Source organism: Gymnogyps californianus, chromosome 24, assembly GCF_018139145.2.
Source record: "Gymnogyps californianus isolate 813 chromosome 24, ASM1813914v2, whole genome shotgun sequence".
NCBI lineage: Eukaryota > Metazoa > Chordata > Aves > Accipitriformes > Cathartidae > Gymnogyps > Gymnogyps californianus.
Window position 1 is genome coordinate 368,677 of NC_059494.1, and position 24,456 is coordinate 393,132.

The 24,456-nt window shown below is 57.0% G+C and overlaps 2 protein-coding genes across 2 annotated transcripts; both read left to right on the forward strand.

The window, feature by feature from the left end:
• The first annotated feature begins 493 nt into the window (after positions 1-493).
• Positions 494-6,330, forward strand: CDC34 (cell division cycle 34, ubiqiutin conjugating enzyme). The gene is made up of 5 exons (XM_050910472.1): positions 494-788; positions 3,978-4,064; positions 4,726-4,823; positions 5,217-5,351; positions 5,922-6,330. The coding sequence occupies exons 1-5, from the start codon at positions 612-614 to the stop codon at positions 6,130-6,132; spliced, it is 708 nt and encodes a 235-aa protein (XP_050766429.1). The 5' UTR covers positions 494-611; the 3' UTR covers positions 6,133-6,330.
• Positions 6,331-10,110: 3,780 nt separating this feature from the next.
• BSG (basigin (Ok blood group)) lies at positions 10,111-23,842 on the forward strand. The gene is made up of 9 exons (XM_050910467.1): positions 10,111-10,192; positions 15,073-15,420; positions 17,031-17,187; positions 19,013-19,101; positions 19,619-19,746; positions 19,984-20,257; positions 22,734-22,758; positions 23,089-23,159; positions 23,764-23,842. The coding sequence occupies exons 1-8, from the start codon at positions 10,111-10,113 to the stop codon at positions 23,144-23,146; spliced, it is 1,161 nt and encodes a 386-aa protein (XP_050766424.1). The 3' UTR covers positions 23,147-23,159; positions 23,764-23,842.
• The last annotated feature ends 614 nt before the right edge of the window (positions 23,843-24,456 follow it).

Genomic DNA, 24,456 nt, shown 5'->3' on the forward strand with positions numbered 1-24,456 from the left:
GTGCTGAGGCTGTCCTGGCGCGCCGTGGGCTGGGGGAGCCTCCCGCGGGCAGTGGGACCGGGGAGCCCAGGGGCAGCGAGGCCTGCGCGGCTGCTCAGGCCCGGAGGGGAAGCGGCCGACCTCTGAGGTGACCCCCAGATGGGTTTGCCTGGCAGGAAGGCTGGCTGCGCTGGTGCAGGAGGCCAGAAGCACCGACACACGCTGTTAAAGCGGGCCCGGGGCGGCGCCGCCGCCATCGCGGCTCCGGGGCGGCGGCGCGGGCCCCGGTAACGAGGCCCCGCTGCGCCGCAAAGGCTGCCGGGAAGGAGCCCCGCCCCCGCGAGCCGGCGGTGCGCTGCGATAGGCGGGCAGCGCCCGGGGGGAGGAGCCCGCTCCCTGCCCCGCCCCCGCGCCGGCAGCGCGCTCTGATAGGCGAGCGGCGCTCATATAGGAGGAGCCTGCGCCAGTTCCGCCCCGTGCGGGCGGACTACAGCTCCCGCCGTGCCCCGCGCGGCTGCGCTCGGAGCGGCCGCGGAGCAGCCGGAGCCGTCCCCGCCGCCCCCCTCCCTGCAGCGGCCGTCGCGCCTACGCCAGCCCCCGGCTTCGCTCGCGGCCTATCCCGGCTCCTCGGCATGGCGCGGCCCCTCGTGCCCAGCTCGCAGAAGGCGCTGCTGCTGGAGCTGAAAGGGCTGCAGGAGGAGCCCGTGGAAGGGTTCCGGGTCAACCTGGTGGACGAGGGGGACCTCTACAACTGGGAGGTGGCCATCTTCGGCCCCCCGAACACCTACTATGAGGGCGGGTACTTCAAGGTGAGGGACTGGGGGCAGCAGGGGGGCGTGCGGTGTCGGGAGGACCGAGGTCTCGAGGAGGCGAAGCTCTGGTGGCATGGGGGGGGCTTGGTGTGTGGGGGGGGGACCTGGGGGACGGAGGTGTGTGGTGGGAGATGGGGCTTAGGAGGGGTGAGGGCAGAGTAGGTGGTGTTGGGGGACGTGCTGGGGGGAGGATGCCTTGGGAAGGGATTTTGGAAGGTGGAGAGGCTGCAGGAGAGTGGGGAGACCCTGGAAGGGGGCTGTGGGGTGAGAGGGAGGGGGTCTTGGGGGTCGGGTTGAGGTGAGTACTGGGGGAGCATGACAGGGGTGCTCCTGGGCTTGAGGGGGTGCTGAGGGCCAGGGAGACCTGGGGCTGTAGCTGGACACCTTGGGGTCACTGGAGCTTCAGGAGCTGGGGTGTTCCTGGGGTGCCTGCAAGGAGGAGCCGGGGTGAAGAAGGGAGCCTGTGTGCAGGTGGCTGCTGCCAAACTGGGCAAGGATTCCTTTTGTTGGAAGGGGGATTTGCCCCCCCAGGGGCTCTGCCTCCAAGGGTTTTTCCTCCTTCCTGCCCCCTCCATCCCCCCGGTCTGTGGGCGCAGGAGAGCGCGCTCTGGGTCGCTGGTGTTCCCCCTCCTGGAGGGGATCTGGGGCATCACCACCAAACCAGAGGGTAGAGACAAAGGACTCTCCTGTGCAGGCACAGACGGCTCGGGCCGAGTGAGCAGAAGCTCGAGCTGGGTGGGAAGCGGGTGTTGTGGTTTTGTTTGGGGTTTGAGGGGGGGAGAAGGCATGTGCGGCCTGACTGCGCAGTCCCTATCGGGAGGATGTGTATCTGCTCTTCCCAGGTGTTGTGCAACCTGTGTAGCTGTTTTCTTCCTCTTTCTCATCCTCCCTCCTCCACTACGAGCTCTTCTGTCTCCATCCTGTTGCTGGCAGGGTGGGGATGCGCCCAGGGTGAGTCAGCCCGAGGGTCAGCCGTGCCCGAGAAGCTGGGCGGTTTGTTTTTTCCTGTGGAGCGTTGGCAGGCAAGTCTGATGCTTCAGAGTCAGGTTTTATCTCTTCACTGAAATGGAGTCTTTTTCCGTAGCCTCTTTTGGCACTAGGCCCTTTGAACTCTCACCCTTTCAGCAGGTCATGCTCCCGTGTTGTGCCTGAGAGCTGCCAGACTCAGCACTGTTGGGTGGCAGTAGATGAGACCTTCTGCGTAAGAGGAGAGTGAAGGGGCCGAGTCCTCTTCCAGCTCGTGGTAACGTCGGCCTGTTTGTGTACAGCAAAGCGGGGTTGCTTTCTGAGCCCCCTTTGTGATCGCTTTGCCTCTGGCTGGTTTTGTTCTGATCCCCGGCACAACAAAGGAGATTGTTCTGCGAAGTTCAGCTGTTTGGCCAGAGCCCAGCACAGGGCCGCCTGTTGCTCTGTGTGTGTGTGTGTGCACGCTGCCCTGGGCTGCCTGAAGCTCCACGCGTGCACAAAACACATCCAGCCCCAGCCGCCACCTCGCTTTTCCTTCTCTCCCCCCCTTGTCCTGTGCCGCAGAGCACAGGACAGTCAGACAAAGGGCCAGCCCAGGAGGCAAGGTGGTAACGGGCGTAGGGAAGGACCTGCCGTGGTCGGGGCTCCTTGGACTCGCCGTAAGATCAACTTGTGCGGGGGTCAGATCCTGGCAGGGTGGGAGGGGGTTGGAGAGCAGAGGCCTTGGAACCCAGGATGGAGTCGGGGTGGCGGGGAGGAGGACAGATGTCTCTCTGCCTTCTATGCTAATCTTTTAATGGCTGTTAGCTGATGACTGGGTTTGGCAGCATTGCCTATTGTCGAGGCTGTAATTCCAGAAGGATCTGAAGCCTCGTTTGCAGTTGCCCTCCTGAATGGGGCCTGCACCGGGCTTGTTCCATGGGTGAATGGCAATCCTGGGTCACTGCCAGGCAGAGCTGGGGTAGTTTGCACTGTCGCTTCATGGATCCAACACTTAAATTCTCAGGTACATGAACTGAGGGAGCAAGAAATGTTCAGGGAGTTGTTGTGTGTTTTAAATCTTCACCATTTTCTTGTTTGTTTCCGGCCATTGGCTTTTTTTGGGAGCAGCGGCTGAATCTCGATCTGGAAGTTTGCTTCCAGAGCCTGGAAACACCCAAAAGCTGAAACAGTCACCGCAGGTTGTGCAGGGAGACGCTGACCCCGTCCTCTTGGGACACTTGGCACCGGTGGGCTGGGGCAGCAGCTCTCGGGAGGACGGGGATGTTGCTGTACGTCTCCGTGCCACCTCAGGCTTCGCCTTCTTGCTTGGAGGCTGACAGCGAGCCTGTCTTTTTGGCCTGCCATAATACCTCGGGTTTTGTGGCCATTTCCCCCAGGAGAAGCCGGAGTGGCAGCCGGTTGTCTCTGCTGGCGCTGGAGTCGTGGACTGCGGTGTGATCTTCATGTGCTTTTATTTTTAGCACCTGAGCTACGCGCTGCGGCCAGTTTTGACTTGGTCTCTTTTTTTCGGTGGTGACAGGCTATTTTTAGAGATTCAGTGTGTTAATCGGAGCACCGAGCACCTGATGCTTCCTTCTGTGTGAGCTCTGAAGGGTAAACAGCCTTTTCTCTGGTGGCGTGGCCATCGCGTGTCCCTGACAGCAGGACCGGGGATGACCCCAGACTCGCATTCTGGCTCCGAGTGCCGCTCGGTTTGTTCAAGCGTGCGGCTCGAGCTGGGGCCCCCAGCCCCGTGTGCCACCTTACAGCCACGAGGCCCTCGCCCCGCCGCTGTTTGCCATCCAGGAGCAGCCTGCCGTCGGTGTTGTCACCCTGTGCCGTGGGTGCCGGTGCGGGAGGGGGCAGTGAGCGCGCGAGGCGCGTGCCGGACCGGCACCACGAGCTCCTGCTGTGCTCTGCCGGGGGCCCGCTGCCTCCCTCCGTGTCGGAGAGCACCGGGTTAGCACGGGTGGGCCCCGGTGGAGAAGCGGTTTTGGAGCAGGATGGCGGTGACGGAGCTGCCGCAGCTCGCAGGCCCATCCACTCGCCTGTCTCTGCGCGGTGGCAGGGCAGCCACGCTGCCGGTGTCCTGCCGGCAGGCACGGGGGCTCTGGCTCTGCAGGAGCACAGCTGGACTTGGCAGAGGTGCCTTTTTCCTGGTGGTGTCGGGAGACCCGTGGTTTCCTTCCCTTCCTTCTCACAAGCTGAGGCTCACTTCTCCTTATTGTTTCCTTGCAGGCTCGTCTCCGGTTTCCCATCGACTACCCCTATTCTCCTCCTGCCTTTAGGTTCTTAACCAAAATGTGGCACCCCAATATCTACGAGGTAGGTCGCCTAGGACAGCGTGGGGTGTCTTGGACAGGCGGGGGGGCACGTGTCCATCTATTGCGGCGGTACTGGATGAAAATGTCAGCCTTTGTCTGGCATTGGAGCGCGGCATTGGAAACTCAGTGCCTTTGGCGTTTAGTGCCTGGCACTGGAAATGCAGCTAACGAGCTTACGACAGCCGGTCTCCTGTCCTGGAGCTGGTTCCAGGTCAGCCAGGCTTTCCAGGCTTGAAGGCTCCCACGCTTGGCTAGCGGGGACATCGTGCTTACGCCAAGAGTGGATGCAGAGTGAGCGATGTGCGTGGCCCAGGGGCTGCGTGCTTGCAGTGGATTGCTGCCTGGGGGTGCGTGGGGTTGGGCTGCGTCAGGCAGGCACCGGGAGGGCTGTGCTGGCGATGCCGCCTATGGTTAGGCAGCCTCGTGTGTACTGTGCTGGCAATTGTGGGGTGCTTATCCAAGGCCTGAGGCTGTGGGCAGCGTAGCAGGGACCGCCACTTCTGCTGTCCCTTCCTAGGGACCGAAAGAACGGGCTGGGATTGTCTCTCCTGGCTTAAGCCAAAGTGAAGAGCAAGCGGGCTACTGGAACAGAGGACTGAGCTGCTGCTGGAGGGTGCTTGGGGCAGCAGCTCCTAAGGATCCCCTTTCCCTTGTGCTTTCAGACCGGCGATGTCTGCATCTCCATCCTCCACCCGCCGGTGGATGACCCGCAGAGCGGGGAGCTGCCATCTGAGCGGTGGAACCCCACCCAGAACGTGCGGTAAGGGCTGCGCGGGGAGGGAGCTGCGGGCAGGAGGCTCGTCCGAGGGCAGGGATGGGAAAGCGGGGAGATGGGGACTGCCTTCTGCTCCCAAAGCCTGCGGGAGATGCCTAGAGGTTGTTGAAAGGCACTTGGGCTGTGTGCTTTGCTGAAGAACAGCTAGAGCTTGCACGGGAACAACATGCGTGAGCCTGACAGCCCGTGCGCTGCTGTCTCCTGCCTGGCCTGCTTGACTTCGCTGAGATACACCGTCGCTGGTGGGCCAGCACCAGGCTCTCCTCCTGACCCACGGGACGCAGCGGCACTGTGACACTGAGGCTGCTGGCATTGCTGGGACGCGGGCAGTTGCTGACCCACCTCGGCTCTTACCTGCTCGTGTTTGTTGATTGCCAGGACCATCCTCCTGAGCGTGATCTCGCTGCTGAATGAACCCAACACATTTTCTCCAGCCAATGTGGACGCCTCCGTGATGTACCGCAAGTGGAAGGAGAGCAAAGGGAAGGACCGGGAGTACACGGACATCATCAGGTGTGTGCTGAGCTGAGCCCAGGCCCGGCAGTGCTGTGGCACTGTCGAGAACACTCGCTAAGCTGTGATCTTGTAGGACACAGAGGATCTCGAGGCCATACCCTGCCCTGTTGAGTCCCATCTGCAGGCTGGTAGGAGGGAAGGATTCTGGCTCTGAGTGTGGCTTTTGGGAGAAGCTTGGCTGGGTTATGTGCCCAGCTTTGCTCTCAGCCTAAGCCCTGGCCCTTTTCGGCTCCAGAGCTGAGGATCTGGGTTCGTAGCGGACACGGTGCCAGCACAGCCTTGCTGTCGGGGCTGTCTCATGGGACCGGCACGTGAAGCTCCTGAGCTGCAGGCTGGCCAGCCCTGGCCTGGCCAGGGGGCCCTGGGAGCAGGGGCCATGTCACAGGGCAGCCACGTTTGCTCCGCGGTGCTCTCCCTCCCCTGTCCTCTCGCCAGTCTTGTGCGGGTGAGCGACCCGTGAGCTGGGGCGTGGGAGGGGAAGGGCTGCGTCACCGGGTGTCCCCGCACGCGGCGGCAGCGGTGTGCTGTGCAAAGCTCCGTCCTCACCCCCTGCCTCTCGCCCTCCAGGAAGCAAGTCTTGGGCACAAAGGTGGACGCTGAGCGGGATGGCGTGAAGGTCCCCACCACCCTGGCAGAGTACTGTGTGAAGACCAAGACTCCAGCCCCAGATGAGGGCTCAGACCTCTTCTATGATGACTATTATGAGGATGATGAGATGGAGGAGGAAGCAGACAGCTGTTACGGTGATGAGGATGACTCCGGCAATGAGGAATCTTGATGGCCCTCTGGCGTTGCAGAACTTACTATAAACTACTGAATTTTACCTCAACTAGGACAAACTGGTTTGAATTTAGGATCTGTCAGCCCTGAAATTAACTCTCTACCTCGCAGGGAGACTGTTCTGCTGTTGCAAAGGAAATCCCACCACTGTCCTTGTAGAAAAAGCAAAAAAACAAACCCTATTTTATAAACTTCCTGGGTGGGGGGTGAGTGGGGAGGGGGAAGTCGCGTTGGGGGGTTCACGAATCCACACGCACCGGGGAGCTGGTGGCTCTGGCTGGGTGAGGAGCGATGGCAAAACCTGGTGGTGGCTGCCCGTTGTTTGGGCATGTTCAACTCCTCTTCACGTGGGAGGAGTGGTTTGGGGAGGCTGTGGAGCTGGTGAGTGGTCGCTTTGGGTGGGAAGCGTGTGAGCGTTGTGTAGCTTTCTACAGCCTTTGAGGTGTCCGAGCAGGACGGGGTTGCAGGGTGAGTGCTGCCGCCCTCTGCCCCTGCCGTGGCTGTCCTGCCTGGCTTGGGGCCATCTCTGGTTCTGGTGGGACCCTCCTGCTGCCCCCTCCCGTGATGCTGGAGCCGTGTTCGCAGCGAGCGGGTCGGGAAGGGCCGGGACGTCGGGCAGGACATGCCCGGCAGCCGCCTGGCACTGCAGGGCGCGGGGATGGGCTGTTTGTAGTTTTTAACTAGCTGGGAGGGATGGGGTAGGTTCTGAGTCTTTCTGCTTCTGTTTTTTTGGAAACTATTTAATAAAGTACTTCAAGGGAATGGCTGTGTGGTATGTGGGTGAGGCTCTGCCCCCGGTCTGTGCCCAGGCTGTGGGGGTTTCTGTGTCAGCCATGGACCAGCTCCTGCCCCGCTGCCTGCAGCCCTGGCCAGGAGGGGTGGGTGGGCTAGCTGCTCTCCCAGGGCTGCGGGTGGGGGCTGCAGGGTGGCCTTGGGTCTCACAGCAACCCTCTTCCCTCCCTCCCCAAACTCACAGAGCGGGCAGGAGTGTCTGGGCAGGGTTGCATTTGGCCTGGAGAGCATCTCTGCCCTTCCCAGGGAGGGTGCAGCTCTTGCTGCCTCTGCCCTGGAGCCGTGGCCAACGCTCGGTCTCTGCCTGGGCAGAAGGTCGGGCTCTGCCGAGCCTGCAAAACCCTCCAGCGCTGCACTGGGAAGGTGTTTTCCCTCTTGCTCCTCTGAGACCAGCTGTGCTGCACAGGCAGCTCTGCAGGCAGCAGATCTGCCCGGGCAGCACCCTGCTGCGCAGAGGGTGGCTGATGGGTGCCCGGGGCCCTCGTGGCTGCTCTGATCCGGGTGCAGCTGGGTGCACCCTGAGCCAAACAGGCCAGGACTGGCCAGGACGTGCGAGCTCCTGAGGCTGCGGTGAGCTCCCAGCCGCCCTGCTCCAGCCATGCAGCCGAGGGGCATCGCCGGTGCCTCGTCCTCCTGGGCTGGGGAGGTCAGCTCTGCCGCCAGCTCCTCGGGGCCATGGCAGGGACGTGCCCCTGGCAAACCTCCTGCCTGGGGCTCTCCGTGACCCCGGCGGGGCTCCTGCCCCTGCTCCCACTGCCCTGGGCAAAGCTCGTCAGGGGGATAATGAGTGGAACTTCCCCCTGCCTGGAGTTGTGCAATGGGGATCAGGGTTTGAGTGACACCTGCCACTGCAAACAGCAAATGCATGTGCTTTGTTGCCTTAGGAAATGAGGCTAAAAGGTGAATAGGATTATTGTCACTTTATTCAGGCCTGACAAATGGCTTCCAAGGTCACCTGGCTGGCACGGAGCAGCAGCGGCCCTGGCTGCTGGTTCAAAGCCAGCTCCCCCCTCCTTTTCCTGGGGGGCTGCTCCATGCAGCCCCAGCAGCTTCCCCCACCCTGGCTGCTCCCTGCCCATGGGGGCATGAATCGCTCTGCCCACGTACCCCCTGCCTTCGCTGGCTCCTTGCAGCCAGTTACCTCCCTGCTGCACTCGGGATGCTGCTGCAGGCAATGGGGTCACATTCCCGGCGGCACTGTGAGCTGCCCCTGGGTCCTGGCGTGTCCGGGAGCGCCCCAGCCTTGGCCCTGCAGAACCGGGCAGCTCAGAGAGGGCCAGCTTCCTCGCTGCTCGCTGCCCCACTAGCAGGAAGCTACTGGGGCCCCGTGCAGCCCCTCTCCCCCAGCCTGGATGGCTGAGAGCTCCCAGCAGCGCCGGCCACAAGATGCAGCATGCTGGAGGCTGCCCGGAGCAGGACCGGCTCCTTGGGTGGAGGATGCCGTGGGCTGCCATACTCTGCCCAACTTCTGCACCGCAGGAGCCGCCTCTGCCGAATCCTTCCAGCGCAGGGGGGAGCGTGGAGGGTGAGGGGGCGGCTGGGCAGGACGTGCTGGGGGCAGACGTGGTGCTTGGGGGAAGAAATAAATGCTCTCTGGGAGGATTCAGGAGCTTACAAGATCAGGCAGATCCCTGCGGAGAGCGCGGCGGGGACTGGCGCCACTGGCCCCATTGTTTCAGCTCTTCCTGCCCCCCTGCCCAGCACCCCCGGCCCCCGGCTGCAAGTGCTCCACCTTGCTCCCAGGGCTGGGTTAGTCGAGAGTCGGCTCCCGGGACGGGGAAGAGCTGGGGACGGAGCCGCTGCCCCGCAGAGGCCCCTTTGCCCTGGCTGCCTCGGGGCCAAAGCACTGGCCATGCTCTGTTATCGCCCACCCCAGCCCCTCGGGCTTATCAGGCGGCTCCAGCTGGGCTGGTGCCGGGGACTGGAGGCCCAGCATCCGCCCAGCCTCACAGAAAGCACTGCCTGGGCTGAGATCCTGGGGCCAGGCGCTTTCCCCGTGCCTCAGGGTACCCCCGACCAGGGGCTCTGGGCCCCTTGCCGAAGGCCGGAGGCGGCTGTGGGACAGGTCCCCGGTGTGCAGGGCTGCCGGTTTGTCTTGGCATGGGCCCCGCCGTTGTTTGCGGGAGCTATTGTCTCTGCCTTGCTCCCCGTGCTGAGGAAGCGCTGCCCAGTTCCCTTCCCACATGTCCCGCTGTGGGGACGCAGCCCCCACGCAGGCAACCCCAGCTCACCCGGAGTGCCGGTGCCTCCGGCACAGCCATGGCAGTGGCGACGCGGCTCCTGGCCCTGCTCGGGGACCCGCCGTGTGCCGGAGAAAACCCGCTGGCTCCCCCATGCCCCTGCCCACGATGCGCCCCGAAGGGCCGCACGGCCGGGGAAGGTGCGTGGGGTGCAGCCCCCCGGCAGCCCCGTGCCTGGCCGTGCCTCCCAGCGGGTCCCGCCGTAGCGCTCTGCCCCCACGCCACGCGTGCTCCTCGGCCTGGCACGGGTGGAAACTCTTGCAAAGGTGTTTTTAACCTCCGCTCCGCACGGCAGCGAGCCCCCGCGCCCCTGGGCCGGCACCTCTGCCTGCTCCCCGCCGCCTGCGGCTGTCTCTGAGCTCCCCGTTGCCCCGACCTCCAGCCCGCGCCCCCGGCACACGCAGCCACGTCCCCCTGCCAGCAGCCTCCCCGTGCAGCACGGCGCTGGGCGGCGGCGGGGCAGCCTTTCCCTGAGAGCGTGACCGCCCTCCCGCCGCCGCTCTGGCGCCAGTGTGGCCGGGACCCGCGGATGCCGCCCGCCGTTCCCGCTCCCGCTCCCGTTCCCGTTCCCTCCCGTGTGCGGGAGCAGCCCCGGCCCCACGCGCCGCCACGGGCGCTGCCGCCGCTTGTCCCCCGCCGCCCGCCGTCCGCCTCTCCCCGCCGCGCCTCCCCATTGGCTGCCCTCCCGCCTGGTGGGCGTGGCCCCGGCGGGACCGGCCCGAACCGGCTCTCCCCGCAGGGGACAGGAGGGAGGAGAAGGGCGCTCTGTCAGACCTTCCCTCTGATTGGCCGCGCCGGGCTGGGTGGGCGGGCCAGCTTGCCGGAGCGCCGCGCGATTGGCCGTTGGGAGGGCCGAGGGGGCGCGGCCCGCCCTGGGCCCGCCCCCGTGACCCGGCGCGGCGCTTATAGCGGGCAGCGCGGCGCGGCGGGGAGCGCGGGCAGAGATGGCGGCGGGCGCGGTGGGGCCGTGCGGCCTCCTGGCGCTGTTCCTCATCGGCGGGCTGTCTGCCGGTGTCGCGGGGACAAGTACGGGACGGCGGGGGGCGGGTTCGGCTGGGCCGGGGGACTCGGGGCGGGCTGGGGTGGCTTTAGGCTGGGGGGCCCTGAGGGGGGGCGGCGGCCCAGGTCGGGGGGCCGGCTCGGGGGCCCCGGCTCCGCGGGGCGGCCCTCGGTCGGGGGCTGGGGCCGCGGGGGGGCTGACCTCGGGGGCTGCGGGGCTCGGCGGCGGGCTCGGGTGGCGCCGCCGGGGGCGCGGAGCGGCGCTGGAGCCGGCCGGGGCCGCGCAGGCGGCGGCGCGGGCGCCCTGCGGCGAGGCACGTCGCGCGGCGGGCGGGGCCCGGGGGGGCGCCGGGTTGGGGGGACACGCCCCAAACGTGCGCTGCAGCCGGGGGGCTCGGGGCCTGGACGGGGGAGCGGGGCCGGGGAAGCGGCTGGGCTGGGCTCGGTGTCCGCGCTGCCCGGTGGGCCCCGGGCGGGGCGGGCCCCGGCCCCTTGGCGCGGCGAGCTGGCGGCCTGTCCGCTGCTCCTGGGTCGCAGCTTGTGTGGGCCGGTCCCCTTAAACGGAAAGGCAGTGAAGCCTGCTGGTGCTTCCAGTGAAGCCTGCTGGTGCTTCCAGTGAAGCCTGCTGGTGCTTCCAGTGAAGCCTGCTGGTGCTTCCAGTGAAGCCGGCTTGGCTTCCCCTTAGTAAAAACGAGGCAGCTTATTCCCTGCAGCTGCTTCTCCGGTTTCCAGGGCTTATGAGGAGTAACAGATCTCTAGGCTTTAAAACCTTAAAGATGTTCACATGATGCTTAAGTTGATAATCCCCTAATGAGGAAACAATGCCTGCTCTTGGTCTCCAGCCGTTTACGATGTGGGGTTGGAAGCTGGATGCGGTGCTGGGAATTACAGTGGCCTGTTGTTGGGTACTTAAAAGCACGACCCCAAACGAGCTGGGATTTGCTGTGTGCTGTTGCTCTGACATTTTGTTTTCTCACTTCTTGAGCTAGCATCAGAGGAGCGTGGCCAACTGGTGTGTTCAGAGCCGCAGGTGAGCAGGCTGCCTTGGCAAACACGGCGGCTCTTTGCCTGGAGGACTCTGCAGTCTCTGATTCAGACCTGGTGCAGGCGGTGCTGTTGGTAAAGGCTTTGTTTTATTGTGAGTGGTAGGCTGTTGTTCCTGGCTGTTTAGCATGTCAGGTACTAAAAAAATTGCAGCCTGTTTGTGGTATCAGACTTACTTCAGTGTAGTAGAGCCAAACCCAAAGATTGAAGGCGAAAGAGTGGGAGGATTCTGAAAAATCCAGGGGTAGCGACAGAAGTGTCGGCTCCAATATTTCCTTGCGGCAGAGTTGCATTTTAATACTGCAGAACAGGAGGGCAGGGGAGGGCCTTCTCCTAAACTTCACACTTACGGGGTAGAATGTGAGTTTCATAAACTAACCTGAAACTGCTCATGTCGGCTGCTTCCTGCTCCCTCTGCCGCACGGAGCGCCGTCAGGGGCCTGCGATGAGCGATCCCTTCTCTAAGGGACTGACCCGAATGAGGTGTGGAGAAGGCTGTTTCTATGGTCTGAAAAGCCTCGGAAGGAAGAGCTGCTCCGCAGGCCCGTCGGCTGTGTAACGCGCGTGTCCTGCCTCAGCTGTGGGGCTCTTGGGCTTGGTGTGCAACGATGCTGATTCTTCAAGTAAGCAGAGTGGGGGGCTGGAAGGAAAGGGGTTTTACCTCTCAGCAGTGTTTAGATTTGGCTTTATGGAGCAGCCTCCATGAGAGATGGTCCTTTTAAACTGCAGCATCCCAACTTTTGGTAGCTCCCCACGCAGAACAACTGGCTGAAGCGTAGGTAGGTGTGTGCTTGGACTCGGTGCCCTCAGGGGAAGTATCCTGACAGAAAGTACTTGCCTTTGACCTGGTTGTGTTGTGACTGCCTGGTTATGCGAAACTTAAGGGGAAGGTAGGTTTTATATCTATTAGTGGAAATGGCAAAAAGTGTCAGAGCCTCATATATCCCCTTCTGAGGCCAAGAAACAAGGTCATGCCAGGGAGGAGAGTGTACCCTGCGGGACGGTGCAGGCTCCTGCCAGGCTCGGCTGCCCTGAGTGCCGTCCCTGGGCTCGCAGACACTGTTTACACCACGAGGACTCCTCCCTCTGCTCAGGGGGAGAGGTTGTTTTTAGTTTGAAGGTGACTCGGGAGAACGTTATCTGGTCTTGTCTGCCTTCGCTGCTGTCCGGCTTGACCAGATTCCACACTGCACCCAAAAGTGTCCAGCTCGGTTCTGTGAAGAATGTCTTGTTTTTGTGAGCTGATTTCAACTTGCAGCCCATCACCATTTGGAAGGTGTTTGAGTAGCTCTGATCGATTCCAGCGGGTTGATGCTGGCTGTGCTTGTATGCCCCTGGACTTGGCAGGTGCTTTCCCCAGCCTTGAGTGCCCAGGCTTTTGATTGCCTGGTCTGCTTTGTGTTGGGAGGAGAGGAGAGGAGATATTAATCCATGTGAATGCAAATGGTACTTGCTGTTGTTACTGCTTGCTGAAGCTTTTTAGCCTGTCTGAACTGCGTGAAGTGCCCTCTAACTCAGAGCAAATAACCTTGCAACAGCTTATTTTGTCAGCATACAATAATCACCTTGTATCTGTAAAAAAACCCCTTGATCTTTACTAGCTCCCATTTTAAATCAGGCTGTAGTTAAAATGGGACAGGCTTTGACAAGTGCTGGAGTCAGTTCTGTGACTTCAGAATTCGGTGGTTGGGAGTGTTTAATCACAGGCCTGTGGTGTAAAAAAAAAAACCCATCTGTCACACAGGTCAGTTCTTCTAGAAGTGAAACTCAGTGTATGAGAAAGTTGCTTACAGCTGATACGTCTTTTGGGACTCCTGTCACCTCCCACTTTTTCAAAATCAGTATCAGCCTTCTGCTAAAAGTGTCTTGGTCTGAGACGAGGGTCAGATCTCTCCTTCCTTGTCCAGGCATGTTTATTCTTCCAGACTTTTACAGCTTTAGTATGTAAAGCTAATTTTTCCTTTGAGAAATGTGGAATTGATTTATTTAGGACTCTGAAACTTACCTTGCAGACTTGTATTTTTCTTGAGTTTGAGCAAACTTGGTTTTGTAATGCTGATTTGTTTCTACGCTACAAAATGGTCATAGGATTTCTTATTAAAATATCTTCAGACATTCAAAAAATAAACAAAAAATTTGCTCCCAAACCCACCTCCTTTGTGCCTGTACATCATGGTACATATATGGAGGGTTGTATATAATCATGAACTTGAAGTGCTTAATAACTGAGTAAATCAGTTTCCTGGAAGCTGTCTTGGTGTGCGGGGTGCCCCGTAAGCCCGCTCTTGGCACATCTGAAGTGCAGTCAGTGTGCAGGAAGGACGTGTCGCAAGCTTAACTAGTTCTTCTTAAATCTGACTGAGGTTGAGTCACGTAAGTGACCTTGACTCACAAATGATGTCTTTTCCTGAAGCGATGTTGCTAGAGCCTCCCTTCCTGCCCCTTCCAGGAACGGCTCCCCTGGGGCCCTGCCTTTCTCCCGGCTGCCTTCCAGTGGTTCGGGCGGTCTGCACCTGGGGACCACTGGTCGCGGTGGCTGTGCTGCGCCTGGCTGGTAGCCTAAAGGTGTTTGGCAGCTCGGCTTTCCGCAGTCCGGTGGCTCAGGGACCTACCTTTGGACTGTCTGTTTTCGAAAGCTGAACCCCCTGGCCTCTCACTGCAAGAGCGGTTTGAAAAATACCGTAGTTCTAGCCTGCAGCTGCTTCTCCTGCTTTTAATCTGTTTATTACTAATTTAGCTATGCACAGTTATCTTGCCTGAGATGAAAAGCCTGATTTCACTGTTTGTATGACAACGAATGTTACACATTTCCTCACTGGGCTTGCGACATCTTGCAGACTGCAAGACATTCCTCCCCCCAAAAAAAGTAGTTATCTTAATATTGTGTCTAAAAGTATCTGCCTGGCATCTCGGTGAGCAGAGTGGTGAGACAAGTGTGTGAGAGCGGGGCAGAGAGCAGCCCTTGCAGCGCAGCGAGGGCTGGCAGATGAGGCCAGCAAAGGGTACGGTACATGTATCAGTGCACCATGTCCTCTGGTCACCGCACAGAGCGGGGGGGTGCCCGGGACACAGCCAGCTCCAAATCACGGTCAACTGACCTCAGGCGTGTGCAATGAGGAGGAACGGACATGTTCCTCTTCGGGGTGAGAGGGGAGCAGTGAAGTACTTTTCCCATTACAGTTGTCTTAACAAAACTGACTAAGCAGGGGCTCGGTCTGTGCTCTGGGCGCTGCCATCTGCAGCCACCCAGCAAAGGTGCTGCCCTCCCTGCGGTGGGACACGCGTCTGGGCTTGTGCTGCCTTGCTGCTGCCAGCCTTCCGTCGTGATGGGTGGTGGGTGCTTTGGCAGACCTGTGGAGCACCTTGCCAGACCACAGGGGATGCTAAATTTGTATGGAGACCGTGGAGGCTGGGTAAGCCCTGGCAACAAAAATCTGTGGTTGTCTTCATCCTGAACTGAAAGTGCTTGGGGACCGGGTGAGTGTCGGGGGAAGCGTTGCAGGCTCTTGGTCCGCCCTGGTGAGTGTCATGCTGTAATGACGTCCCTTGCAGGAGGTGGGCGATGCCATGACTGCTGTGGGTTTCTTGTTTGGATAGTGGCAAATACTGTGTGCTGGTTTGTATGTTCTTGTTTTGCAGCGGAGTCGCAGGAAGTATAGTTGGCTGCAGGTGGAACAATTAAAAATAACAGCCCTGTCTGAGCTGGGCAGAGTTCAGAGAGCGTGGAGGGGAGGGAGGGAAGAGTACACTGATCTGAAGATTGTGTGTGGCCTCTTCTCAATGGCTGAATTTTTTTTTTGCTTGTAGAGGGTGAATTCTTGCTTTGCACTAACACTTTGCACTAATACCTCTTCAACTCGTAGCTGGTTTTATAAAGTCACCACTGTCTCAAAAGAGACTGACTCAGGACAGCGTCGAGTTGTACTGCGAGGCGATTGGCAATCCTATCCCTGAGATCCAGTGGTGGTTTGAGGGAAACGAGCCAAATGAGACCTATGCTCAGCTCTGGGATGGCGCACGGCAGGACCGTGTCAAAATCAACGCCACTTACAACCTGCACTCTACCAGTACCATCTACATCGCAAACCTCACGAGCGACGACTCGGGCATGTATGAGTGCCGGGCCAGCAACGACCCTGACCGCAACCACTTGTCGAAGAGCCCCAAAGTCAAGTGGATCCGTTCCCAGGCGAACGTTTTTGTCATCGAACGTGAGTGGCCGCACTGAGGCCTTGGCACTTGCTCGGACACCGGTGTCTTGAGTCTCCTGCCATGCTCACCCCTGCACCCGTGTCCTGTGGCTCCCAAAAGCTCCCCTCACCCTCCCACCCCGGCTGTAGAACTGAGAGACTCCCACCCTCTGTCATCTCCCTCACCACCTGTGACTTGACCCGAAATGGCCCTGCTCAAAAAGGGTTGTGGCTTCCCAACCAAAATGCCCTTCAGCAATCCCGCGCCTTTTCCGGAGCCAAAGACCTGGAACCTACCGCTTATTTCCGAGTGCCTCCGAGTCCTGGTGCTGGCTTGCAGAATTGAGTCTTGATCCTGCGGTAGACTCTGCCCTAACCACCACTGACAAACCAGCCCTTCCCTACAGCTCGTACAGCTTCGGCTCCTGTGAACAGTCTTGCTTTAAGCTTGCTTTCTTGCTAGTGATACAAGCTGTGGGGAACAAAACCTGCTTTGAGTTTCTTGAGATGCAACCGTTTTTGAAATGGCCGTGTCTGTGTGCGACACTGAATGTGGTGTAGTTGCTTGTCCTGTGGAAGTGACCAGATTCCCTCTACTTACAGAGCTGGCAGTCGAACTCCGGAGCTAACAGGCGGCTGCTTTGAGTAATAGAAACCTGGGCCAGCGTGAGGGGATTTAGCATCCTGCTCAGGTCTTACCATGAATCCTGAAGTTAGCAGAGCAGCGTAGTGGTCTTTTCAGTGTAAATGTGCTAGGGAATACAGAACTCCAGCAGAACCTTCTTCCAGTGGAATTTGGGTAGGAGGAAAAGCAAAATGCCTGTCAGCCCTGTGCAAAAATTGTTCCTTCCAAGAGATTGAGACTGAGAGGAAGGGTAGGAACCATAGTGCCACCAGGGCTGTATAATGGTGCTGCTAATGGCAGCTGTTTTCTTGGATTGCCTCCTACAAGTAGAAATGCCTGAGTCATCTTATGTTGCATAATTTACTGCTGCTTGGTACATGGAGGCCCAGGACTTTTTGGAGTCATGGTTCTGTGTGTTCTCCCTGGAGTAAATCTAACTATAACCTCTTGGGCCGCATCAGATGATGCGCATATTGCTAACATACCGTCTTGTTTGCTACCCCTCACAAAGAGGGGTATGTCTGCCATCCATTACGGTACCTGGAGGTGTCTAAATCTGCTCAGATTCCGGAAGGCGTTGGCACCGTGAGTGCTATAGTGGCTCATAAAAGCAGAGAGCCATACTCTTGTAACTGCCCTTCGCAGTATGACCTTTTCCATTGCTTATTGAACACTTAGCTCTGCTGGAGCTGCACCCATTGTAGGGACAGCAGGAGGCTCAAAATTATCCAGAACACATGGCAGCGATCCTGCTCGTGGTGGGAGCAGCTGCAGGGTCAGCATCGGTTATCGCTAGGTGCAGTCAGGCCCTAGTCGCCTGGTTTTCAGGTCTCTCCTATGCTGGTATCGTCAGTTCTGGTAGGGAACTGATTGCAAAGGTAAGTGAAAGCTATGATCGAGACAAGGAGCTGTGGGGTTTGGTAACTTTGTGTTAACAGTTCTTGGGCAGGCATGTGACCTCTGGAATACCACATGTTAACTTCAGTCAAATTATTTACGAACGCAGGTCCAGACATCAGAGCTCATGTAAGCAGTGTTTCTGGCAAGCTGATCCTCACCTGTAACGTGACTGCGCCTTACCCTGACATCAAGGGTCGCAAATGGATGCATGGGGACAAGATACTTCAAACGGACACAGAGTCAAGTGCTTTCACCACTTACACGTGAGTGTCAGGGGCAAGGTCAGATAAGAATCTGAACACAGGGGACAGGTTTTTTACCAGAGGCAGTTAATGTTTCCTGTCAGCTAAACCCAAAGCTAAGTGCTTGCAGTCTTGCTGAAAATGTAGGCTTTTAAACTTTAGAACATAAGATGAGCTAAACAAGGTTTTGGTAAGGCCCGACATTTTCTCCTTTATGGGGAGGAGGGGGCAAAGAGGAGGAGGAGGAAGGGAAAGTTATATGCCACAAATATCCTCTTAGGAAGAGAAGTTCTGCTGCTTCATGTTTTTATGCAGGCGTTCAGCTGGGCTCTGTTGGTTTGTCGGGCGCAGTGTGCGGCATGGCTGGGACTGCTGCCTGGCCTGTGTCTGCGCTGTCTGCACTGACACCAGTGTGCTAGGGCTGTTTTCCCAGAGCTTTGAGGGACCCCTGCTCTGGGCAGGGCATCAGCTCCCTGCTCCCCAGAGGCCATGTGTGGAATGAGAGGCTCCAGTGTATGTTGTCTCTGCCTTTGGGTTTTATGTACCTTTCCAAAGTCCAGCCGTTCTTACAGAACAAGCTGGGAAGCTGCCTGCAAGTTATAGTCAATGCTCAGAAACTGTTTGCAGGATGTAGCTGAGCAGAAGCGGGAATACCAGCCTTATTGTAACAGTGCCGTGAGCTTTCCTTTTTGATTACAGTCAGGCCTGGCTGGCACTGACCCAGCAGCTGTACAGGCATCATGTCCTTTTGTATCACAGTGCCGACGTGCCTGTCTCCCCATAGCAACAGGGAGCTGAACAAGGATTAAAGTATTTATAACCCAGCCTCCCTCGCGTGACCTCAATTCCTTAGCTGAGTGGTTTTTGGAAGTGGGAAGCGCCATGCACAGCAGAACTAACAAACAGACTGTTGTCCCAGTGCAGCCACGGGACTGAAACTTTGCCTGCCCCTTCCCTCGAGTGGGTATTACTAAGCTGCAGAATGAGATGTTTGTTGCAGTGCAGCATAATCCGCTAAATCTCATTGCAGCAGCTTTACAAAAAGGAAAATGGGAAAATTCTCCCTACGCTTGGATCAATCCAGAGTATCCCAGCCTGGGTGTTTCTTTGCCACTGCTTTGCCGTGTGTTTCAGTGGGCTTTCCCATGTGGGAAGAATAGCCTTCCTCTGAATCTGTTGCCCTAAGCTCCTTGCCTGCCTCCTTTAGAGGTGAGCTGCAGGGCTGATGTCTTATGTGAGGTCTGTGGCCGTGTCCTGGGTTGTGCTAACTCAAGGACTCTCTTGCTGCACTTCAGATTCTGTTGGCTTTGCTCGGTAGAGTGTGATTTTCTTTTTTTTTTTTAAATGAGCCTGGGGTCTGTATGGGAGAGGGAAGAGCATGGAGTTGGCCACTTCTGAAGTGTACATACAGCACCGCACCTGGTGATGGTGTAATGTTGTCCTGGTGCTCCTGGTTTTCTTCATCTATACTAGCTAACAGTCTAGGTCTTAAATTTTTTCCCTTTGTAGAGGTCCTGATGGCAAGAGTGCTTTGGGTTAGGGAGTGAAAGCTGCTGGTTTTCAGGATTCAGGACACAAGATCAGCAGGTCTCAGTGGTCACTGACTTGACAGACCTGTGTCAGACTTGGTGTGTGTGAAATCCTCTTCTGCCATACTCAATGAGTGGGGAGAGAAAAGTGGAGAGAGTTGGGTTGCTGTAGGTACACGGTGCAGCATTAAATACTGGTGCTGGAATGGGAGAGATTGGGGATGCTTATAGATGTCTGCTTCCGTGGGTCTGGAGTTTGGTATCTGTGGATAAGTCAGTTGTGCTGAATGCTTATCTGACATCCTGGGTTTTGGTAGAATCGAGGGGAAGATGGAAGAGCACTCTGGCGTCTATGAATGTGTCTACGAAACAAGCCCGGTGATAAAAGCACAAGTGAATATTTCAGGTAACTTCATATGTTTGCTTCTGGGTCTGAGGAGGGGAGTGGCGAAGCTGTGATCTCCTGAACACTTTGCTTTTGTATCTTTTCAGCTTCTTGAAAAGCTGCTTCTAGCCTGTACTAATAAGGCTGCAGGACTCTACATGCGTACTACCAGGCTTGCTCTGTGAAGCAGCTCCATTTTATCAGGCAGCTAAAGTGCCTGTAGGGTCAGCTTTTAGACCTTGCATTAAAGCAGCCTTCTGCTGTGGGCATGTTCCCACAAGAATAATGAAAGAGGGATAATAGCTGGTGGACAAATCTGTTGGAGCCTTTCTCGAAGCAGCTTGATGCGCATCCCTCTCTGAAAATGCCAAACAATGGGCAAGCGAGGGGAATAGACCCACCAACACATTCCTTAAACTGAAGTCAAGCTTTATGCCTAACTTTGTCTGATTCTGGGCAGGTGGACTGCAGGGAGTACAGATCTTCTATGTGTTTTCTGTAATGAGGTGTCTGATTTTTTTTTTTTCTCTCGCTGTAGTTGCACCCCAGGTGACAGCATACAAGAAGTCTGAGCATGGGAATGAGGGGGACACAGGCGTGCTGACCTGCAAGAATCCCTCTTTCCCCCCTGTCAGCTCTTGGGTCTGGTACAAAAATGGTCCAGAGGTAAGTGCTGTGGTTTGATGCTCTTTCTCCCCTTCTGCCTACCCTACTTCCCAGCAAAGAGGTGGAGGACCTCGTCCCATCAGAATTAGCTATTTCAGAGTAGCCTCCTCAGTGCCATGGCAAGGAGGATTTCTGTAGTGGTAGGACCGTGCATGGTAAGTGAGCAGCTCCCCTCACGTCAGCACTGCCCTGAGAGCTGTCTCTCTCTTTTTTTTTTTTTTTTTCCCCTCCTTCCAGCCCATCATCAATGGTTCTGGTCGATACATTATCAAGTCCAGTGGCAACAAGACAGAGTTACGCATTCTTAAACTGAGTATTGAGGAGGATACAGGTGACTACCACTGCAATGCCACCAACTCTTACGGCTTTGGTGGTGCTATGGTAAACCTGCGTGTACGCAGCCGCCTGGCAGCACTCTGGCCCTTCCTGGGTATTGTGGCAGAAGTCCTGGTTCTTGTCACAATCATCTTCATCTATGAGAAGAGGAGGAAGCCGGATGAGGTTCTTGATGGTAAGAGGTGTCTGGGGTTAAAACTTTCTGGGGAGACCAAGTAACTTGTAGGGTGCAGGCAAAATGCTCTCGTAGGGAACTTGAAGTTCCCTTCATCAGGTGGGCGTTAATTTGAGGGCTGCTTCTCAGGGCACTTCTTGTAAAACCCTGGTAGTCTTTACCAGGCTACTTTAGCCATGAAGTTGCAAGTAATTGCACTGTTTCTGACAGTCCTTCAGCAAGCTGTGCTTTGGATCTGAAGCAAGATAAGATCCAGTGCAGGTCAGCCTGGCCCTTTTGTCTCACCAGTTCCTCTGCACTTTGCTCAAGTGCTTCACGGGAGTGTCTCCAGGACTGGGTTTTCTTTGGCAGCTAACGTTCTGGAGAAGCTGACTACTGAATAAGTAGTGGAGCTTTTCTGGTGCTGCAAAATTGGGGGACTGCGTCAGTGGCTCCATAAGACCAGGCTTAGATCCGTGAACTGAACCTGAATTAAGCTGTTTTGGGTCCTCAGATCCACACATCCTGACTCTTGGAGACTTCCTCAAAGCCTAGTGCTATCTTTAATCTGTTCTGGAAATACCGGCTCCTCCCTTTCCTTATCAGTAAGAATCTGCATTGTGTTAGCCCAGCTGCCCCACCCTTATCTGATCCAGTTAACAATGAGGTGTAAATGCTCGGTATCCTTCCTGCTTGCTGGGTCAGGCCCCTTAGCCCTCTGCTAGGGAACAGCACATCAGGTAGGCCGAGTGGTGTGAGGTGCAGCAGAGGGACTAAAACTAAATATCCCTTCCCCTGACTACAGGGATTGGGGAATTCTGCTCAAGGCAGTTTTACAAGCGGATGCTATGCCCTCTGACACTCTTGGCTGGAAGGCAGATGTCGTCTTAAGGATGTTGTAGATGCATCTTCCAGCAAAAAAATTATAGCCTGTGTGGTGAGTGATCTGGCTTCTGATGACATCAGGCTGGTCCAGATCATGTCGAGTGCTGACCTGTCAGAGCTGTAGCAGGTGGTTTGACAGACAAAGACAGGGCAGGTATACTGAAGCATCCTGATGCTCCTTGGCCAGAGCTCTTACGCTCAGGTTCCCAAGTGCTTGCAGATGAGGATGTGGCATCATACCTGTTTGACAAACATACACAGCTTTACGCTTTCCTGGTGTAAAGTGGTTATCTCTCCCCAAAAGTCTTTGTAGCTTTGCCCCTATTGAGAGGAGGTAACAGTAAGGCATTGCTGAGCCAGCTCAGGCAAATGCTGTTCCTCATGGTACGTGGTTGTGAATTGGCTGCTCCCTGTTACCTGGGATGGGGAGAGTCTGGCTTGTGTATGGTGTGATATGCTTGCTGGTGTTATCTTTCCATTCTTCCCTTCTCTGCTGCTGGGTGCCACCTCCGATGGTAAGTAGAAGATAGTTCCAGCCATGTTTCTGCATCCGTCCTCTCACCAGCTGTGTGCAGGTCTTGGTGCCCAAGGCAGTCCCAGTGCTTCGAGCATGGGCCTCACCGCTCGGTGCCGTGTGAGGGGAGGCTGGACTGTGGAAGAGATGATGGGGAGCCTTCTGTTGGAAGGTGGCAGATTGCACGGAGCTGGTGAAAGGCCCCAGGGCTTGGCACGTGTTGGCAGAGATGTTTTCTTAGCTGTGCTTCTCAGCGTAGCAAGAATGTGGCGTGTGGTGTGTTTGTTTTGATTTCACAAAACGCGTGGGGAGGAAGAAGGGCGTACTGCTGCTGATGCTTAAAGCCTCATTCCTGAAACGTCCTGTTTGGATTCCCCTTTACTTGCTGTTGAAGTCCGTGCTCAGATCTGGGAGCCATCTGAACTAGTGGTGCTGTAGGGGTGAGAGCAGCAGGCAGATCAGTGGCCGCCGTGCTGTCTCGCCGGATGGATCTGTGGCTCTCTCTTCCAGTTTTAAGTGCTGGTGGTGGGAAGACTGGCCAGTGTGCTGAGGATACCCAGGGTGCAAATGTTGAACAGACGTTACCAGTCAGCAGCGCTGCTTCAGAGACTGCCCGGGTGCCTCCCTGTGTAATGCTACCTCTGTGGCCTCCTGGGGCAGTCTCAGGGTGCCTCGGGGTCAGTGAGGTGCCAGACCTGACCTCTGCTGATTGTTGGGGGGGGTGACGTGGTTATCCTGCGAGCCAAGCCTACCCTGTGCCAGCAGAAGCAACTGCGTAACAGGAGCTTATGTCTAAGTTTGTGCCTTGTCAAAGCTTAGACAAGAAGCAGCTTAAAACTCACGGAGGGGGTGGTGAGTGTTCTTACCGCCAGTGTTCTGGTAAGTAGTCCCCTGCTCTGCCAGGGCCTGGTGGAACAGGAGCCCTGGGGCGAGATGACCTTTTTGGTTCAGTCCTGTGCAGGCAGTAGTATCCAGTGTATCCAGTAACCTGTCTGGAATGCAGTCTCCAGAGTTTTAAGAGGTGGCAGAGATTACTTCTTACATGCTCGTCCCTGATGCTATTTCTTTCTTTCTTTCTATGCTGTCCTGAATGTGAAGATGATGATGGAGGTTCTGCACCACTGTAAGTACCTTGCTTTTTTCCTATTTAGCCAGATTTGTACTAGCAGATCGCATCCAGCCAGGGAATCTGCTCTGAATAGAAAAGCTAGCTGGTGTGGGAATAACACTAGCTTGCTGGGTGGGGGACTTTCCCCCCATGGTTCACTTCATGTGGCCTGTGTATAAACCACATATAACTGGGGATGGTACCAGTGTCTCAAAAACTGACACTGTTCTGGTAACTGACCTCATCTTGGCTTATCTTGGCCATCTGTTTGGACTTGAATTACACTAGTGGGTAGGGTGGGGCTTTGTGCTTTTTCTTTCCTCACTGTCCCTTTTCTCTTTCCAGGAAAAGCAATGCCACAAACCACAAGGACAAGAATGTCCGCCAGAGAAATGCTAACTAAGAGCAGGGGCCAGGTGAGTGCCGTTCCTGAGGGCAGAGCTGCAGCTGAGAACTGCTGCTGTGCCAGGCTCTTCACCTCCTCGCAGCGAAGGGCTCCTGCAGCGGCCTGAGGTGCCTGTCTCTAGCTGTAACCTAGCTGGAGCTCTTTATCCGCTGCTCAGAGGTCTGGCCTGGCTGCGGTATCTGCATCTGCAGAGGGTGTCTGGAAGAAGCAGAAGCATCCATGTAGGCAGAGGCCCTACGTGGTACTGCGGGATCTGGGGGAGGTGGGGGGAACACGTTGCTGTGAAGTTCAGGCCCAGGCCATTAGTAGCCTGGTTGGAGCCTGCCAAAGCTGCTGGGACTGCGTGTGGGGACCAGTAGTGTGTCTGGCGTCTGCCCAGACAGGTGAGGGGGGAGGGAGGAGAAAGTGTCGGACTCTACTGTGGGGCTCTAAAGCATGGGAAAGTCAGGACTGCCTGATAACTCCTGCCCTGGACTCAAGCAGGAGATGAGTCCTAGCCCACAGCTTTACTGAAGGGCAGCCTTTGTCCTGTACTGCTCCATCACCCACCCCCCCAGTGCAGCCTTACTGGTGCAACTGGGTTATCTAACTGGCTTTTCTTTCTCTCCTGCCAGGTGATGTGTAGATGAAGAACTCGTCTGGACAATTTTGTTTTCTTCTAATTTTTTGGTAAAATAGCACCATGAAATATTCTAGTGTGTCCTTGTGATTCAGTTACTTCACTTTCTAAAGAAACTTAAGTTGTAGAATCTAAAATACACTTTTTTTTTTTAAAAAAAGAAAGAGTTGTGGGAGGGTTTTTCTACCTATAAATGTAAATCCCTTGTTTCTGGTAGTCTAGGTCACTGGCTGTCTCTGTCCTAGGTTTCTTCATGTTGGTACAGAGGGGGTGGGTGGGAGTACAACTCTTCTTCCTCACTGCTGGGAAGAACAGGGTGTGTTGGGTAGGGCCATTCTGAAATTCCCTCCTTGCCCGGCCTCGGTGTTTGAGGCCACTCATGGAGCTGTGGATGACAGACCTGAACACACGGCGCAATGTGTGCGGTTCCTTGTGTGCTGCCTCGCTGGACGTGGCTGGCATGGCCTGTGTTCCAGCCCGTCTCTTGTCCTGCCCTGTTTGTGTGGGTTGGGGAGAAACTGCTTTGGTGACCGTCTGGAGATGACCCGATCTGACCGAAGGGTTTAGGAAGATAGTTCTGTGTCTTTCCCAGTGCATCGCCTGGAGCAAGGCTGCACCTTTCCCCAGCGTGGAAGCAGCATGTGTCCTGTAAGCCACTCAGCCAGGGCCACCAGGCACATCTGCTGGT

Coding starts and splice junctions, on each gene's coding strand:
- CDC34 (XM_050910472.1), top strand. CDS start 612: ATGGCGCGGCCCCTCGTGCCCAGCTCGCAGAAGGCGCTGCTGCTGGAG. Junction 789..3,977: donor ATGAGGGCGGGTACTTCAAG/GTGAGGGACTGG, acceptor GTTTCCTTGCAG/GCTCGTCTCCGGTTTCCCAT. Junction 4,824..5,216: donor AACCCCACCCAGAACGTGCG/GTAAGGGCTGCG, acceptor GTTGATTGCCAG/GACCATCCTCCTGAGCGTGA.
- BSG (XM_050910467.1), top strand. CDS start 10,111: ATGGCGGCGGGCGCGGTGGGGCCGTGCGGCCTCCTGGCGCTGTTCCTC. Junction 10,193..15,072: donor TGCCGGTGTCGCGGGGACAA/GTACGGGACGGC, acceptor TTCAACTCGTAG/CTGGTTTTATAAAGTCACCA. Junction 20,258..22,733: donor GCCGGATGAGGTTCTTGATG/GTAAGAGGTGTC, acceptor CTGAATGTGAAG/ATGATGATGGAGGTTCTGCA.